We start from the raw sequence: 17,239 nt of genomic DNA on the forward strand, positions 1-17,239 counted from the left end.
TTGCCATAACGGGAAAATGTAGATAAATAATACAATGGTAAAACCGTTGTAACTTTTGAACGTTTTAGAACTAAAATCAACAATTTTTATAAATTATTATTTGGAGATCGTGATCGAGCTAAACACTACACATTTTTTATAAACAGACTAGCTTTACCCGCGACTTCGTTAATGCAGGACTATGTTTTAATGTACCTTTCTAACGCGATAAAGAGTGCTACTACGGCTTTCTAACAAAATGTCTCGTTTCTCAAATTCTTCAGTTCATTTCGGTCTATACATGGTCAAAAATTGTCCATATGATTCCCTTAGGAATAGAATTTCAAAAAAATCCTTTCTTAGCGGCTATCCATGTCATTATAGCAATGTCTAAATTTCAGCCCTTTAGATCCTGCGGTGTGATCTGTACGCGTTTTCTATCAGTCACTTACGGACCTGTTTTATATAAAAATCAAAATGACAAACTCAATATATTGTTCATACACCACCGTGTTAACACTACATATGGTAGTATGGTTCTTAGGCATTCCCACGCTGAGATCCCGTGAGTCACCTGTATCAACCTTTTCAGCCACTAGCGGCCTTTTTGTCCCCATCATATATTATTTCCGTCGATAGTACAACCTCGAATACATTTTCATTTACTTCCATGACCAAGGATCGACAATTAAATTATTTCAACGTATAATTTCTTGTAGGGGAGCGGCGTGAGAACGGTGACTGTAAGGGCCCCGAGTTGGAATCTCAGACGTCGTGAATTCGAAACAATTGTACTAATAATTCGGTTTTTTCAAAAACACAAGGCGAGAAGCCGAAACGACTAATAACGATCAAAATGAACTACCAAACAATTACACATTTTACTATTTTTCGGCTCTGATAATTAACTATTGATTGTGGATGCGCTAGATTAGCAGACAATTGAAGTAGAGTTCAGATGAAAATTTTAATTTTTTTTACGAGGGTTCGCAACAGCAGAGGTCATATAAACCCTCATGGTGCCGGTGTTTTTTTAAAAAAAAAAGCTCATTTGTAAGTATGTCGGGTTCGAATGCAAGGCCGCTGGATTCGAACCCAGGACCTTTACCTTACAGTGATCAGCGCCGTGTCAACGCCTAAACCGTTGCGGCCACCGACGCCCCCTTCAGATGAAAAAAATACATAAATATAAATTATACTTAAATATAAAAAATGGCAGTTACTCAAATATATTAACTCTATTCAAAACTGTCAAAATAAATTATTAGCGGCCATTCAAACACGCTGGAAGGAACAGAAAATTTTCAATTTTTAATTAATATACCTACTGAAATCAATTATTAGAACGTCCTATTTTCTGATGTTTTATATCCCTAAATATTTCGTTTCGGGCTTCGTTTTCGTATGGATTTGTTGGATTGAGTTACACTTAGACATAAATGGCTAGAACCTTTAGAAATAAACCAAAACATTTACGAGGAGAATGAACTAAAATTGAGTAGCAACTTTCACTGTTTTGCCTTTTTTTCTTCAATAATTGTCCAAAATTATTATTTGCTAGGTTTCGTCATGATAAGACTCGGTTTGACTTTTTAAAAGTATAAAATGTCAAAGCCTGCTGGATAAAATTAAAAAATGTAGAGACATTTAAGGAAGGATTAAAATTTGTTGTGTGCAACCAATTTCAGCCTTTTCTCAGATTTTTCAACTCAGAAATTTCAACACTCAGCAATCATATATTGAAATGTAGCCATAAGGCCATTAAACCTTAATCATTTCTTATAGTATAGTTACATTACAACACTTATACTTACTACAATCGAAATTCGAATTCCGATGAAACTTTCGTGCAATACTTCTTACTTACCTAAAACAGAAAAAAACTTCAGATTAGGTAAATCTATTATAAAAATAATACATATTTGCTTAGTGGTCATAATTGACCATATTAATTAGAATATTATAAAATATATATTTTTAAGTTTCTTTTAAGTATTGAAGATTAATGTATTGTTTGTAATTCAAGTTTTTTTTATTAAAACATAATTTATTTGTATTGTAGTAAATAAATTTCAATTGTGGAACAATCAGTTGGAAACAACCGACTTTAGGAATTTAATAAATTAAAATAACTTCAATTATTAACAATACAATTTCATATTTCATATTAATTTTAAATCCTTAAGAAAAGGCCTAATAACACATAACATTCTGCTTCAAAAAATAACATTGTTTAAAAATTTCGTTTCCACAAGAAGTATAATGTATACAACATAATGTGTACAATAATTTAATTTATTTACAAAAATTCTACACGTAAAATAAATAAATAAAATTAAAACTAAATGGTATTTAAATTTTGACCGAAATAAAAAGGACCGAAAGGGTGCTTTCCGAACTAGGGGTGGGGGTGCAAAGTACAGCCCTCTTGTCCTCCCCCGTATAAAAGCCCAGGAATTTTTAAATTTGCTATTATTCTTGTCACTTCGAACTTTGTACAACTGTGCCCGAAGCCACTTCCGCAGTAGCCACTACCTATATCACATCAACCATGCACTCTTCCGTAAGTACTCGTTTTATATTTTTTTATGACAATTTAGTGTAAGTAAATTAAGATACTGGAGTTTTATTTCACCTCAGTCAAAAACTTTAATTTAGGGATTTAAATAGTATAATAATTTCAAATAATAATAACCAAACTCCTGAAAATGTTAATATTTAATAATTAACCCTATGTTTATATTTTCACAGGAAATTCCGATTTACCGGGTTTATGAATTTCCTGACACTCCTATTAGTGATGTCGAAGAAGATGAATACGAATCAGAAGAAGAAGAAACAGATGCTTCGGTAAGTAATTTTTAAGTTATTTTTTCGGATAAAATGTTCGAAGGCATCATTTGGCATATTGGGTTTTTATTAAGTAAAACTCATAATATTTGAAAAAACATATCTCCCCCCAAGGCAACGTAAATATTAATGTTTTTTTTTTCTTTCACAGGAAGCTCCTTCTAACGAAACTTCTCGTAACTACGATGAAGACTCTCCAATGAGTGAAGTTGAGGAAGAAGAAAGAGAACTTAGGAAGGAAGAACTTAACAAAGCCACGCATTCGTCGGTAAGTACTTTTTTATGATTTAATTCACCGATAAAACGTTAGTTGAAGTAAATTGGCATATTGACTTTTTATTAAGCGACAGTCGTAAATCCTAATATTTGAAGTAATGTATGTATTTATAAGTAATATATTTATTTATTTTTTTACAGGAAGTTCCTTCTAACCGAACTTCTCGTAATTTCGATGAAGACTCTCCTATGAGTGAAGACGAGGAACAAGAAAGGGAAATCGCGAAGGAAGAACTCAACAAAGCCCCGCATTCTCCGGTAAGTTCTCATTTCATTATAATATTTTTCAATTTGATGGTAGTTCAAATAATTAATAATAATTAGTCCCGTTGTATTTTAAACCGACATCACGTGCCAAATATTTTGGTTACTTCCACCTCCAAGTATGTTAATATTAACCATTTTTGTTTGCTTTAAAGGAAGTTCATCGACAAGAAATTTCTCATGATGTCGATGATGCTATGAGTGAAGACGAAGACGTATCTGCAGGCGAAAAAGAAGAATCCGAAGTTGAGGAAGAAACAGAAAGGGAAATAGAAGAATCCGACGTCGAGGAAGTAACCGAAAGCGAAATAGAAGAATCCGAAGTGGAAGAAGATGAATCCAATATCGAATTAGAGGAACACGAAATCGAAAACCCCACCGATTCAATGTCAACCATGCATGTCACCGTAAGTACTTATTACATCTTTATATTTTTTGAAATATATGTATTTCTATAATATTAAATTAAATAAATTGGCATTTAAAACTAAATGTATACCAAATGATATATACTTTTCTTTATACGTGAATATTGACCTAAGTTCATTTTTTCTTTACAGGAAGTTACTCAGTACCGGATTTCTCACAATGTGGATGATACTCATATTAATGGCATCGATTTGGAAATGTACGAATGCGTTGATGACGATTTCGTCGTGAATAACGTCGGCGCCGAAGTGGAAATTGAAATGACCATTTTGGACGAAGAAGCATCCTCTGGCTCGGAATCGGACGACAGCAGAGAAAACAAAAAACTTCAAAAAGAAGATATTTAACGTCAAAGTAGTACAGAAACAACGAAGAAGCCATAAGGCAAAACCTAACAACCCGGTTAAAATCCATCCTTAAAGATTTTATGACATGTTAAATATTTAATGTATATATGATATTGTATATTATGTGTATCTATATGGGCATTTGGTGTATAATAGATTCTAGTTTAATAAATATTAATTTATAAAATGTAGTGTCACTATTTTATTTATCCTAATTATAACCATATTTATGGTAGTTTATATAAAATATTGAAAAAATATGTGTGGTGATTAGTGACCGTTAGTCGATGATTATTCGGAAATCGCGAGATGCGGTCTGGTGTGATATAGGTTTCAGAAAATTTTCTTTATTGTGCAACGTTTCGATCTTTATTGAGATCATCTTCAGGGCCTCGGTTTTACAAACATTGTTTAAATTTAACAAATACATGTAGGATGTGGAAAAAGGTGAATTTATACAATGCAAAAAAATAGTTTTATATTCAATCAAGGTATTTCTACTCACTCAAAGTGTATGTTTTCTGCGCAATTGTGCGTAATAAAGATACAACGTATATAAAAGGACAATCGGGAAAAAAGTTCGTGACAAATAATTAGTTATTCGTCATAAAAATCTACTTTTTCTATCTCAGTATTGCTGATTTTATAAATGTTTTATAGAAGTTATTGTGAAATAAAAATTAATATGAACGAAATATGAAAGAAAACGCCTTGTTTTTATTCAAAGTGAAATATATGAATCTTATTTATTATTACATTGGTAATTTAGCACTTCACCACAGCACTACATTCAAAATCTCATAAAATGCAACTTCTAATTCAAGCAGTGAACAACTCCCTACTGAATTTAATATTATTTTCATTGTTTCTATAGCAAAATTTTTGGTAAAATTGTTTTACTCAGTTTAATTTTTTTATTTTATTTTTATACTATATTTCATATTTTTCTTTAAAAATATCCATTAAAAAAACGAAAAATAAAAATTATAACGATTGCAAGTTTTTGAAAAAAAAGAAAAAAAAAGACGGCGATCACTTTTCTGTTTCCTCTTAGTGTATATTTTGGTTTATATATAATACTAAAATTTTCATATCCTTTTTAATACTATATAAGAGTATAATGTATAATTAAATAAAACAGTGTTTTTATAATAACTAGTTGAGTTAATAGAATGAATATAAAAGTGCAATTAAATGAATTTTACCCTCATTTTATTTATTAAAGATTTCATCTCAACCAAAACCATAGGTGAAAAGAATAATTAATTAGAATATTAATATTCACCTTACAAAGCAAGTCGTATACACATTCAAAAATAAAACTTATCCATAATCTTAAACACGAATAGATTATTTTTCTTTTTTTTTATATTAAATTAATGTTTTTCAATTTATGTCTACCAGGCAATGTAGATTTTTTTAATTCATGACGACCTGCGAAACAGATTTATTACAATCACTTACACATATTACTTTAGAACTTTTTTGATCATTAATCGTTTTTAATTTTAAATTGATTTTTTCCAACTTATTTCTTTTTCAGGCAAATTATTTTTTGTAGATTTTATTTATTGAACGTTTTACCGGAATATTTGTTTAATAAGAATTTCTTTCTTCGGATGCTACTACCGGATGCTACATACACACATATTTATTAAATACCCCTGCAATTAGATAGCAAAAAAATTGCATTTATTTGCAAAAGTATAAATGTACGTACATACAAACATATTTATTAAATACACCCTGCAATTAGATAGCAAAAAAATTGCATTTATTTGCAAAAGTATAAATGTACGTACATATAAACAAAACGTAAATTCATTTTATTTTGGGAAAACTAACATTTTGAAACGATGGACGGCTTTTGCCTCAAAGTTACGCCTAAGAGGATTACAGAGGGTCATAGAAAGGAAAATGACAAAGTCCCTCAAGTGGATGACCCTTGGGTTTCCCCACCGGTACTTTGACTTCTTTAAACCCTTTGTACTTGCTACAATTAAATGCCTTTCTTATACGTTCAACTTGACACTAAAACCAGTTTAAATTTATTCTTTAATTCTTTTAGTATTTTAGGTAATATTTGATGAATCAAGGAATATTATATGGTCAATTATGACCACTAAACAAACATGAATTAATTAACGATTAAATTACTGAATTATCTTAACCGACAAGATGTCATTTCTCAACGGAGGGGGTAGGGAGGGATAGAGAGAGAAAGGTTGAGAGAGAGGGTGTGTGTGTGTGTGTGAGAGAGAGAGAGAGAGAGAGAGAGAGAAAGAGAAAGGTTGAGAGAGAGGGGGTGAGAGAGAGGGGGTGAGAGAGAGCATTATAAATTATTGAACAAATATTATATAATTTATAAAAAATTGCCTAATTTTTGTAGAATTACTCAAGCACTAATAAAATGATGAAGACAAATGCATCTTGTCTTCGTTGTTTGTATTGAAAAATAAAAATAGCTTTTTTGGGGGCCGCAGTGGTTGAATTGTAAGGGCTTGCATTCCACATTGCATTCGGGGTTCTAGGTTCAAATCCCGGATCACATGGCTTTTGTACGCTGCTAAGCGGCTTGTTTCTCGTCCGCGAAACCAAACTTACAGCTTTATTCCCCTTTTTTTTAATAGTAATATAAACCTGAAATGTAAGTATGTGTACGAATTGAAAATTGTTAATAAAATTAAAAAGGACGAATATAAATGAATACGCTATGAAGAAATATTTTATAATAATTTTAAGACCTATCTGTAAATCTTTGCTGATGCAACCAGCCAAGTAAGATTAGATTTCAAACTAAATGAAGGCAAAACGTTTAGAATATTTAAGCTAAATGAAATAGATATAAAAATGTATAGTAGGTCCTGAATTTCTAACATATAAAACATCAGGGCTAAGACAAATTGGAAAAAAAGAGAAATACTCGGTACCTTCCACTTTTAGCTTTCGTGGATATATCACCCTTATTTGGACTTTGAAACTATTATTAATGATTTAAACATTGTACAAGCATCATACAAAAATATGATTATTTAGGGATCATGAGATGAGGTCTGGTGTGACGTAGGTTTAGAAAAACATTTTCTTTCTCGTGCCATCGTTTCTATATTTATTGAAATCATCTTCAGGGCTTCTGAGTTATAAAGAATTATACAAATACATATGAAATATGAATATAAATTTACACAAGGTTATACACAATGTAGAAACTTTAGATTTAATGAAAGCAATAATAAAGTATTACACATATTAAAATATATTTAATATTCAAAATTTTGGCTTCAGCCATAACATAATAAGCCCCTTGCTCAAGGTATATCAATTACGAGGTTATATGAAGTCAGTTATGCTTTTAAGGGTGGATTTTTCACCCGTCAATTCTAAATTACGACTGAGAAATGACGTTTTTTTTAAAGTAATATTCTAAAAGTAAAAGCTTGATGAAGAAACTCAGTGTTTTTCTATCTTTCAAATCTGCCTTAACCCTGATTTTTATATTTATAATTATAATATCAAGACAGATATCAATAACATCAACATTAAGTTCAGTTATATTTTCATCTTGATTTTAAAATAAACTAAACTAGAACCTTTTCTTTTTGGAGTCGTTTTCTCTGCCTATTATTTTTCCAACTTTAGAACTGAAGGTATTATTTTTTTATTTTTCCAAGTCCAAGTTTTATTTTTAAAAGCAAGTCGTATACACATTAAAAAATAGGCTTAAATGTTTTCCATAATGTTAAATACGAATAGATTATTTTTCTTTTTTCTTTGTATAACTATCTACTAATATCTTATGAACGTTTTACCGGAATATTTATTTAATTAGAATTTCTTTCTTCGGATGCTACTACCCACGTATCAACATACCCACATATTTATTAAATACACCCTGCAATTAGATAGCAAAAAATTGCATTTATTTGCAAAAGTATAAATGTGCATAGATATTTTGTAAATGTAAATTGATTTTATTCTTGGAAAACTAACATTTTGAAACGGTGGACGGCTCTTGCCTCAAAGTTACGCCTAAGAGGATTATAGCGGGTCATAGAAAGGAAAATGACAAAGTCCCTAAGGGGATGACCCTTGGGTTTCCCCACCGGTACTTTGACTTCTTTAAACCCTTTGTACTTCATACAATTAAATGCCTTTCTTAAACATTCAACTTGACACTAAAAACAAGTTTAAATGTATTCTTTAATTCTTTTAGCATTTTACGGTAATATTCGACGAATCAGGAGGAGTGGTTGCGAACTTTTTAATCCGTTCACAAATCTGAACCTTTTTCATTGCTTGCTAAGTTTTGACATCCGGTCAATTTAAATAGTTTGCAAATAAAATTACAAAAATTGAAGTAAAAAATTTGAAATGTTCTTTCAAATTGGACACATCTATGGTACAATGGAAGGACAACCTGACATTCAATGACCTTCAAGACAAATATCCTACTAAGCAGAACATATGGCTTTGCTCAGTCATATTTAAAAACAGTTTAGTACAATTAAAATTAATTGTACAATCTTCTGAATTTTTTGTACTATTTTATACAATTATCAATTTTAAACTAATTATTGATACATTCCTAATCTTGTACAATTTCTTTGGCCGTTTACACCGGTGAACGGTTCTGGTGTGTGGGATGGGGTGTTTCACCTTGTCCGAGTGGAGTGTAGGTGATGTTTGCATAAGACCAGCTATCCTTCAGCATCCTCAAGTCTAAAATTCATATTTGAGTTATAATTGTCTTTGATCTATTCGAATAAATAATAACTACGATTTTTTTAACTATCGGAACTAAGATTTGTTGAAACAATTTGAATTCTTATTTATTACATAATAGATGAACTATAGTTTTACAATCTTTAATCAATCAAATGAAAATACGAGTTTCTTCTTAGCTATTTTTTCTAATATAAAAAATACAAACCTAACGGATTTTTGAAGCATGTGCTACGTTGTCATGCATGCTGGGTGATTATTTATAAATTACCCCCTTTTTATTTCTATTGACTGGAAATAATTTAAAAAAATAGGACTGAATTTACATAATTTTTTTACGTAGAATCTGAATCATTCTGAATACGGAATTAAATTCTACGACTGTATTTTAAGATTTTACTTGGAGCACCTAACAATGGGACGAACCGGATAATTGGTGTTAAACACGCGTTCAGCTTCGTGAAAATTATGGGTGGCTCCATAAAGATAAATTAATTTTACTCTATCTTTCAAAGATCTAGACCACCTCGGCATGTTATTATTATTATTATCATTTCAACGGAAACACATTCGACACTTTAAAGAAATTCAAATTAGCAGTTCTCTTTTCCATTAGCTGGTAGTGAGCTGTACCAAAATAAGTCTTAATTCCTTAAAATGAACATAGAGAAATTATTCAATGTTTACTGCCAAACCAAAAAATGGAAACCTCAAAATTACCGTAATTGGAGTAATTCCAATTCGCATAACACCATATACTTTTCGTGACGTGCGAAATGAATTCTATAACAAGATTTTGCATTATATGGAAGATCGGTGGTGCCCATTTGGAAAATTTAATTTACTAGGATTTATTTAAAAAAGTTACTAGGAGTTAAATTAATTAGTAATTAATAATTTACTTAAAGTTAGTAAGAGGTAAATGAATGACGATTGAGATCAATAAAATTTCAACTTTTTATTTTTCAAACCTTAATAACTCTTAAACGACGAACTCTTCAAGAAAAGTGCCCGAAGTAAAATTTTCTTTAAAACAGTCGTAGAATTTAATTCCATATTCAAAATACCTTCCCATTTAAAAAAAGTTGCTGAGCCCTGGTGACCTACTGAACATCGAAAAAAATTGACTTCATATTCACAAAGACAAGTCATATTTAAATTATTTCCCAACAGAAGAATTAAAAGGGGAGGGGTAGTTTATAAATAATTGCCCGGTATATAGCACAATAGCAAACGTCAAAAAATGAACATATTTGTATGTGCTTAAATAAAATAAACAAAAGCGCGGTCTGAATTGGCGATTTTCTTTATATCGTATATTAAATCGTATTATATCATGTATTAAATAAATACATATATAAATGTAAATCATTATTTGGAATACTATGCAGTCCATCATCGTACATTCTTATTTATTTTATTAAGTAAATGTGAAGGATTGATTAAAATGTGTTTTTAAGAAATGAGTTGAATTAATCCAACATCACGGCCACCGTTCGAGACTCAACACGGGAAGTTCCCGGTTTTTAGTAGTGCGTAGGGTCCAATGTAAAAGCACTCATTCCGGGATGATAAAAATAATAGAATGAGGGGTTAACAAACAAAAAATATTTTAAAAAACTTGAAATAAGTATAACATATTGGTGTAAAGCACAAGTCTGGAAAAAACGCATTTACTTTGCATTTTGTTGTTCTTCGTTTTTATGTAATCTCCTTTAGAAGATATATCAAAAATGTTCGTGGTAGCATTGTAATGGTGAATTTGAATTCCGAAATTGTCAACAATTGTAAAAAAATCGAACCTAAATCTATGCGAAAGTAAAAATTGAAGAAAGGGATGAGTAATACTTCCAAATAAATGTACGGAGTGGGGTGAAAACATCCCTATTGTACTCTTGGACATTTAAGCCCAGGTAATTTTTGATTTTCCTATTTACTCGTTTGACTTCGAACCGAGCTTTACAGAAGCACGAAGCCACTTTTGCAGTAGCCAGCACCCTTTTCACGTCACATTTCACATCAACGATGCATTCTGCTGTATGTACTCATTATATACTTGTGGGGTATTTATCGATAAGAAGTTAATTTAAATACATTGGCATGTTGAATTTTTATTTCAAGCCTCTTAAAAACTTTAAAACATAAAGCGATATAATATATTATTATTGTAAATGGTTTATTTTCAATTTATTCTTCCTCTTTAACGTTAATGACAACCTTGTATTTATTGTTATTTTCTTAGGAAGTTCCTATGCGCCCGATTTGTAATTTTTCCGATACCCCTTTTAGTGACGATGAGGAGGACATAGAATTCGTCGACATCACGCTAACAACTCATTTTTCCGTAAGTATTTGACGAATGAAGCAAAGTTTACATTTATGATGTTATATTTATGTCAAAAGTTTATATTTGAATTTGTATATTTTATTCACTTCGAATTTACCCGTCCTCTAATTTTGTGCCTAAGCAATTATTTTCTGTTTCTCACAGGGAAACTCCCTCTACGGTGATTCAGACACTCTTACGGACGCTGAGGATTTCTTGTCATCAGACGACGACTGTTCAGAATTAGAAAATGAAAAGGATTCTTCGGATAAGGAATTGAATTCGAATTCGGGGTCGAACGGCAACGAAGAATCAACAAACAAAAATGACACAGTCAATGCAATTCCAAACGACGGCGGCAACAGAAATATTCCAGGAAATGTCGAAGATAGTTGAACTCTCCTCAAACTGATTCAGAAATGATGCGGCATTGACGACAAACGACGCAAGACATGATCTATAAACACCGAGTGGATTTTTTTTAAAACCTTGCATTTTCATTTAATGTATATATTTTGATAAAACTAATATTTATTGTACAGGGTTAAATTTTCTATGCCATGTATAAATAATATTGAAATAAAATATATCAACTACTGAAAGCAAATAGCATAAATCGTCTAATTTATTGAGAACCTTTTTCCCTATAATAGCACACAATGGTTATAAACTTAGATATAATTCTGCTTATAAGTAACCATAAAATTACATTTCGTTATTCATAATTTTTATGCCTTTGCTCACTCATAATTTTTATTTGGGGTCAGCTTTATAAATAAACTAAAAAATAATGGAAAAAATAGTTTAGAAATTTATCATTGTCATCAAATGCAAAGCGACCTAAAGATAAGAGACCTTTTCACGTTATAATTTAGTTTCGTTTGCCTTTCAAATCTCAATCACACAACACTACTACATTTTCCTAAAAGTAATGTGGTTTTTTTTTTTAAATAACCGTGTTTGGGTGAGCATCAGCGTTTTGTTCCAAAATAGTACAAACACCAATGTTTACTTTTTTATAAAGATGGTATTAAACTCTAATCCAGTATTGGATATGCGTTCAAACTGTTATAAGCTAGTGATTCATGTTGAATCTCAAACTGTACCTATTTCCATTATTCGTAAAAGCCAGTTTTGGCAATTTTGGTTTCTGCAAGGTGGGTGAATTTTAGTAACAAAAAGGCTCGAAGATAAGAGCCCATGAAGACCAAATATCCTCTGATGAACTCCTTAGAAAGATTAATTGATTCGGATTCCCGCCAAACCGAATTGACCTTCCAAGGTAAGTCAATTAAAAGAAAATCGAGAAATATGGGCACCGCACAATTTACGAGTAACTAACACCAATAAGTTTGTTCTTTTTTTCTAGAACATGTCTCTCTTCATTCCCATCTAAAAGCATATCCATTTCCCATCCCATAGATCCGTTATTTGAGATGAAAATCAGTCCAGTACAATGACTATCAATCACCAACCTGTGATGAACCTGGGAAATTTCTTAACACTTATCTCTACCAGAAAAAAGTTTTACTGGCTATTTGCCGATCTACCAAATGGTAAGTACATACGAATTTCGGACGTTAGATCAAACCATCTGAGGAGAGAGAGCTATGGGTCCATTCCGGACCGGTAACATTAAATATTAAAAAAAACAAAAAAAAAACAGGCTTAGTTAATGGAAAAGTCCCATAGCTCATTCAAAGTCTTTCATTTTGGAAATCTTATTAAAATACAAGGGGAGACGGACGTGAAATCGCAGATTTCAGTGAAACCTTTTTGCTGATACAACTATAGTTCGAAGATCCATATCCAAGCGGTTTTGCCAATGTGGCCACAAGGAGCCGAGATATTTTTTAAAATACTTTTTTTTTTAAATTTGAGAAAATGGATTTCGGCCGTAGTAGTGCATTACCCCATTATATTTCGTGGTCCGACTGACCAAATAACTTCTTTCAATCAATTAATATTTTCATTTCAACCAATGCGTTACATAAAGGTATATTTTAACTCGTGAGATGCGGTCTAGTGTGAGGTAGGTTTCAGAAAAACATTTTCTTTATCGCGCCAACGTTTCGATCTTGATCGAGATCATCGTCAGGGACTGGGATTTACAAACATTGTTTAAATTTAACAAAAACATGTAGGATGTGGAAAAAGTGAATTTATTACAATGCAAATAAACTTTTTTTTGTATATATTCAATCAAAGTATTTCTACTCACTCAAAGGGCGTTTTCTATGTACACTTGTAAAAAAAATTACAAAACACAAAATAGTTAACTATGCCAGAATATCTTTTCGTTAAAAAAAAATCCGATTGGTTGTGTGCATCCTTTAAAACCCTTAAATTTTCAACTTCATAGCGATGCAAAATTTGGGTCATTACGTTTTAAGGTTATAGGGTTCTAAATCCTTATCAAGTTTCTTACGGATCCATAGAGTGGTTTCAAAGTTATCACCATTTTTGTCATTTTCGAAAACATGGGAGGCATTTGAAGGCGAAATTTGTGGATAAAAAGAAGATATTTTTTTATTTCTAATTCGAGCTCTTATTCAAATATATATGTAATTATTTTGAGATCGAGCGATATAAGAAAGTAGGTCGAAATACCTTTTTTAGCAAGAAACTAAGTTCCTATTCATTTTCTGCGCTCCATTAAAAATGCTGAATATATTTTTTGGTAACTGTAACATCATTCCAAAAACTTTTCTTTTTTTTTTTGCTTCGCCGCTAAATCATCTGCTAATTTATGTTCGTGAATTGAAAACCAAGCCGCAAGTAACGAGAGAAAAAGAAATGCCTACGGGGGATAAATTGAAACATGATAATATATATAAATAAAATTTATAAATTTTGAATATCCGAGCATGGAACATAAATCAATTTTATAATACATAAAAAAATATGGTAGTAATTATTTAACGAGTTTGGTTAAAGACATTAAAAACCGTCAATATATGTCCAATTATTTTCAGTTTTTGAAAGCACATTGTTTTTTGTTTTTTATTTAAATAACTTTTAATTATGGGAGACCGTCAATGCTTATGGATTTTCATGCTTTAACAATAATGACAAATTGTTTTGAGCAGTCAGATTTTTTCTCGAACCAACATATATGCGATATATGTATTTTATATATATATATAATATATATTNTTATCTATTTTTTTATATTTCCATATTGATTTTTATGAAACCAGCAATATGATGCCCGAGGTTGGCAGACGGTTATAATCCATGTATGTATATACTTATTTTATTTATTTTACTTAATACTTATATATTAATCGAATATACTTATATTAATCGAAATTCAATTTTTAGTTTTATTTATTTTACTTAATACTTATATATTAATCGAATATACTTATAATAATACTTATATTAATCGAAATTCAATTTTTTTTAAAGGAAGTAGACATTAACAACATTTAAAAAATTTGTTGGTGCTGCGCATGTTCATTCGATTTTAATACAATTCAACAAATTCCAATATTATTTTATTATTATTTTTTTTTTTAACGAGGGTTCGCAACAGCAGAGATTTTGATCATCCCTCGGGGTGCCGGTGTTTTTGAAAAAAAGCCCATTTGTAAGTATGTCGGGTTCCTATGCAGGGCCGCTGGATTGGAACCCCGGGACCTTTATCTTACAGTGATGAGCCAACGTGTCAATGCCTAAACCTTTGCGGCCACCGACGCCCCCATTCCAATAAAATTAAATATTGCCGAAAGGGGTGGGCCATAGGTCCAAGTAAGTTACGGGGTGGGAGTGAAAGGGATTACTCTATTGTACTTCGGGGTATAAAAGGCCAGGTCTCAATTTTTTATTTTCCTATTAACTCGTTTGACTTCGAACCGAGCTAGACCAAAGTCGGAACAACTTCACATCCACCATGCATTTTGCCGTAAGTACTAATTTATATTTGACATATAATTTGATAAGTTAGTTTAACTAAATTGAGATGTTTGTTTTTTATTTCGAGCGAATTAAAAACTTTATTTAAATATTATAATGGAAAAATATTCATTTTTACTTTATTCTACCACTTTTCAATGTTAACGTTAACTATTTTAATTAATTACACTTTTTATCTAAGGTATTGGTTAAGATGAAAATGTTAATGTTATCAATAATGAAGTAGTGAGGAATGGATAGGTTAAATGTATTTTAGTAAAACATCTTTTTCATTTTATTGCCGACCTTTTTTCGGGTCATCTTCAAGGCATAGATTTAGTGTATGCTTGTTGAAATTGTAGTGCTAAGTTAACCTTATGTTTATTTTTTATTTTCACAGGAAGTTCCCATTCGCGAGATTTCTGATTTCTCTGATACTCCTTTTAGTGACATGGAGTATGAAGAAGTAGACACCACACAAACCACGCATTTTTCCGTTAGTATTTTATCTTTTTATACATATTTGATAACATAATTAGTTTTATTTTATTTTTCTGATAACAATTAGATTGAGTATGGAATTATGAGTTTGAATGTTAGAATAAATGTGTGGTGTTTAGTCACACCACACATTTATACACGGTCACACCAGACCGCACCTCAAGATCTCCAAATAATCATTGTTAGAATAAAGTTGATGTTTGAATTTGTATAGTGTATTCGCTATCTCTAATTTTGTGACTAACTATTGTGTTTTTGTTTTGTTTTTCAAACAGAATATGTCCATAAACGACTCCCTCACTTCTGTCTCGCTCGATTTGGAGGAAACCCTTACGGATATTGAAGATGACTTTTTATTGGACGATGTCAGTTCTGATCTAGAAGATAACGCGGATTTTACGGATGAGGATGAAGATTCAAGTTCGAAGCCGGAAGACAAAGAAGAATCAAGAAACGAAAACATCGCAGCCAGCAGGTCCCCAACCAAGGGCGTCAAAAAATGTTCCCCGGGACGCCAAAAATGATTGAACTCCCTTCGAACAGGAGGAACAACATCAAATGATACTAAGACATGGTCTATAAAACCGTAATATATTTTAATAACTTGTTAAATTTTCATTTAATGTAAATATTTTAATAAAATTAATATTTATTGTACTGGGTTAATTTTTTTAATCCATTTTGTACTGAATAATATTGAAATAAGATATATGGAATATTAAAAGCAAGTAGCAGAAATTGGATAATTTATTGAGAATATTTTAACAGCACGTGCCAAACCAAAAAATTACAATTATTTACATACTACGATAAAGTTATTTTTGCTTATTCCTCTTTGTTGGTTTTTTGTAGACAGCATTAACAAGACAACGAAAAAATTAGCTAGAACTTCAAGATCAACGCTATCTTTTTAACCAAATGCAAATGTTTGATTATATCTTTTAATAGGATTCCTTACAGTAGAAAAAATATTGGATTGCCATAAATTTCGACTTTAAAAACATCCATGTAATAATAAACCATAAAAAATACAATCTGGTGTCCTTAACCTAGAAAGTAAAATAAATGCCCGAACATTACTGCTAATTGGGCAAACTGTTCTGCAGCATCAAAGCTGTAAAATACCCGGGTTGGTAAAATAAGTCTGGTACGTACATATAAAGCGTACCATCAAACTGGTTGGAACGCGCCCGAAGCAATTCTATTTCCTATTAAACTGTAATATATATTGATTTAGAATTAATTAGAAGTATATATTTATCGGTTATCAGATCAATTGGAATGTATGGATGAGGAATTATGGATCCAGCAAATGAATCTGCGTGTAAAAAATGTACTGCAAAATCGAATAAATCCGGCTCAGGTACACAACAGTACACAAAAATATACTACAACAAATGCGAAGAAAATCCCAAATTGAAGTTGAAATTTTTTTGCGTTGAAGGCATTTCTACCGTACAAACTTTTCACCGAAATGGCTTACACCTCATGAATCGGACGAAGAATAGAGAATATCAGAACCTACGATACTGATAATGATTCCAAAAACCCTCTTTACTACTTACTAAAAATGTTTTCTTATATTTTGACCTCAACAGTTAATCTTATGATTCTTCCTTCTTGAAGGTGGGGTAATAGGTCATCTCAA

At 31.1% G+C, this 17,239-nt stretch overlaps 4 protein-coding genes across 11 annotated transcripts in view; 3 read left to right on the plus strand and 1 right to left on the minus strand.

The window, feature by feature from the left end:
- Positions 1-1,777: 1,777 nt before the first annotated feature.
- Positions 1,778-17,239, minus strand: part of LOC112127457 (WD repeat-containing protein 47-like) — a 43,784-nt gene continuing 28,322 nt past the window's right edge. For 5 of the 6 annotated variants that reach the window (XM_024228493.1, XM_024228491.1, XM_024228492.1 and 2 more), the window contains one exon: positions 1,778-1,846. In XM_024228493.1, coding sequence (XP_024084261.1) covers positions 1,793-1,846 — 54 coding nt within the window. In that variant the 3' untranslated portion in view covers positions 1,778-1,792. The remainder of the gene's footprint in view (positions 1,847-17,239) is intronic. The other variant, XM_024228495.1, reaches the window with a different exon arrangement.
- On the plus strand, positions 2,349-4,250 carry LOC112127459 (cilia- and flagella-associated protein 251-like). The gene is made up of 6 exons (XM_024228498.1): positions 2,349-2,542; positions 2,731-2,829; positions 2,981-3,097; positions 3,247-3,363; positions 3,525-3,776; positions 3,930-4,250. The coding sequence occupies exons 1-6, from the start codon at positions 2,531-2,533 to the stop codon at positions 4,143-4,145; spliced, it is 813 nt and encodes a 270-aa protein (XP_024084266.1). The 5' UTR covers positions 2,349-2,530; the 3' UTR covers positions 4,146-4,250.
- LOC112127460 lies at positions 11,067-11,675 on the plus strand. Its single transcript, XM_024228500.1, has 2 exons — positions 11,067-11,211; positions 11,359-11,675. The coding sequence occupies exons 1-2, from the start codon at positions 11,119-11,121 to the stop codon at positions 11,587-11,589; spliced, it is 324 nt and encodes a 107-aa protein (XP_024084268.1). The 5' UTR covers positions 11,067-11,118; the 3' UTR covers positions 11,590-11,675.
- On the plus strand, positions 12,230-16,173 carry LOC106661445. Of its 3 annotated transcripts, XR_001339734.2 has the most exons (4): positions 12,230-12,475; positions 12,563-12,749; positions 15,491-15,586; positions 15,867-16,173. XR_001339734.2 is itself a non-coding variant. In XM_024228499.1 (3 exons), exons 1-3 carry the CDS (start codon positions 12,747-12,749, stop codon positions 16,113-16,115), a joined length of 348 nt encoding a protein of 115 aa, XP_024084267.1. In that variant the 5' UTR covers positions 12,513-12,746; the 3' UTR covers positions 16,116-16,173. The 3 variants fall into 3 exon arrangements, 2 of the variants coding, with proteins under 2 accessions (XP_024084267.1, XP_014240328.1); XM_024228499.1 differs by lacking the exon at positions 12,230-12,475 and having other exon boundaries at positions 12,513-12,749; XM_014384842.2 differs by lacking the exons at positions 12,230-12,475; positions 12,563-12,749 and adding an exon at positions 14,926-15,100.

The sequence above is a fragment of the Cimex lectularius genome, unplaced genomic scaffold, assembly GCF_000648675.2.
Source record: "Cimex lectularius strain Harlan isolate CLEC.00 unplaced genomic scaffold, Clec_2.1 scaffold220, whole genome shotgun sequence".
Taxonomy (NCBI): Eukaryota; Metazoa; Arthropoda; class Insecta; order Hemiptera; family Cimicidae; genus Cimex; species Cimex lectularius.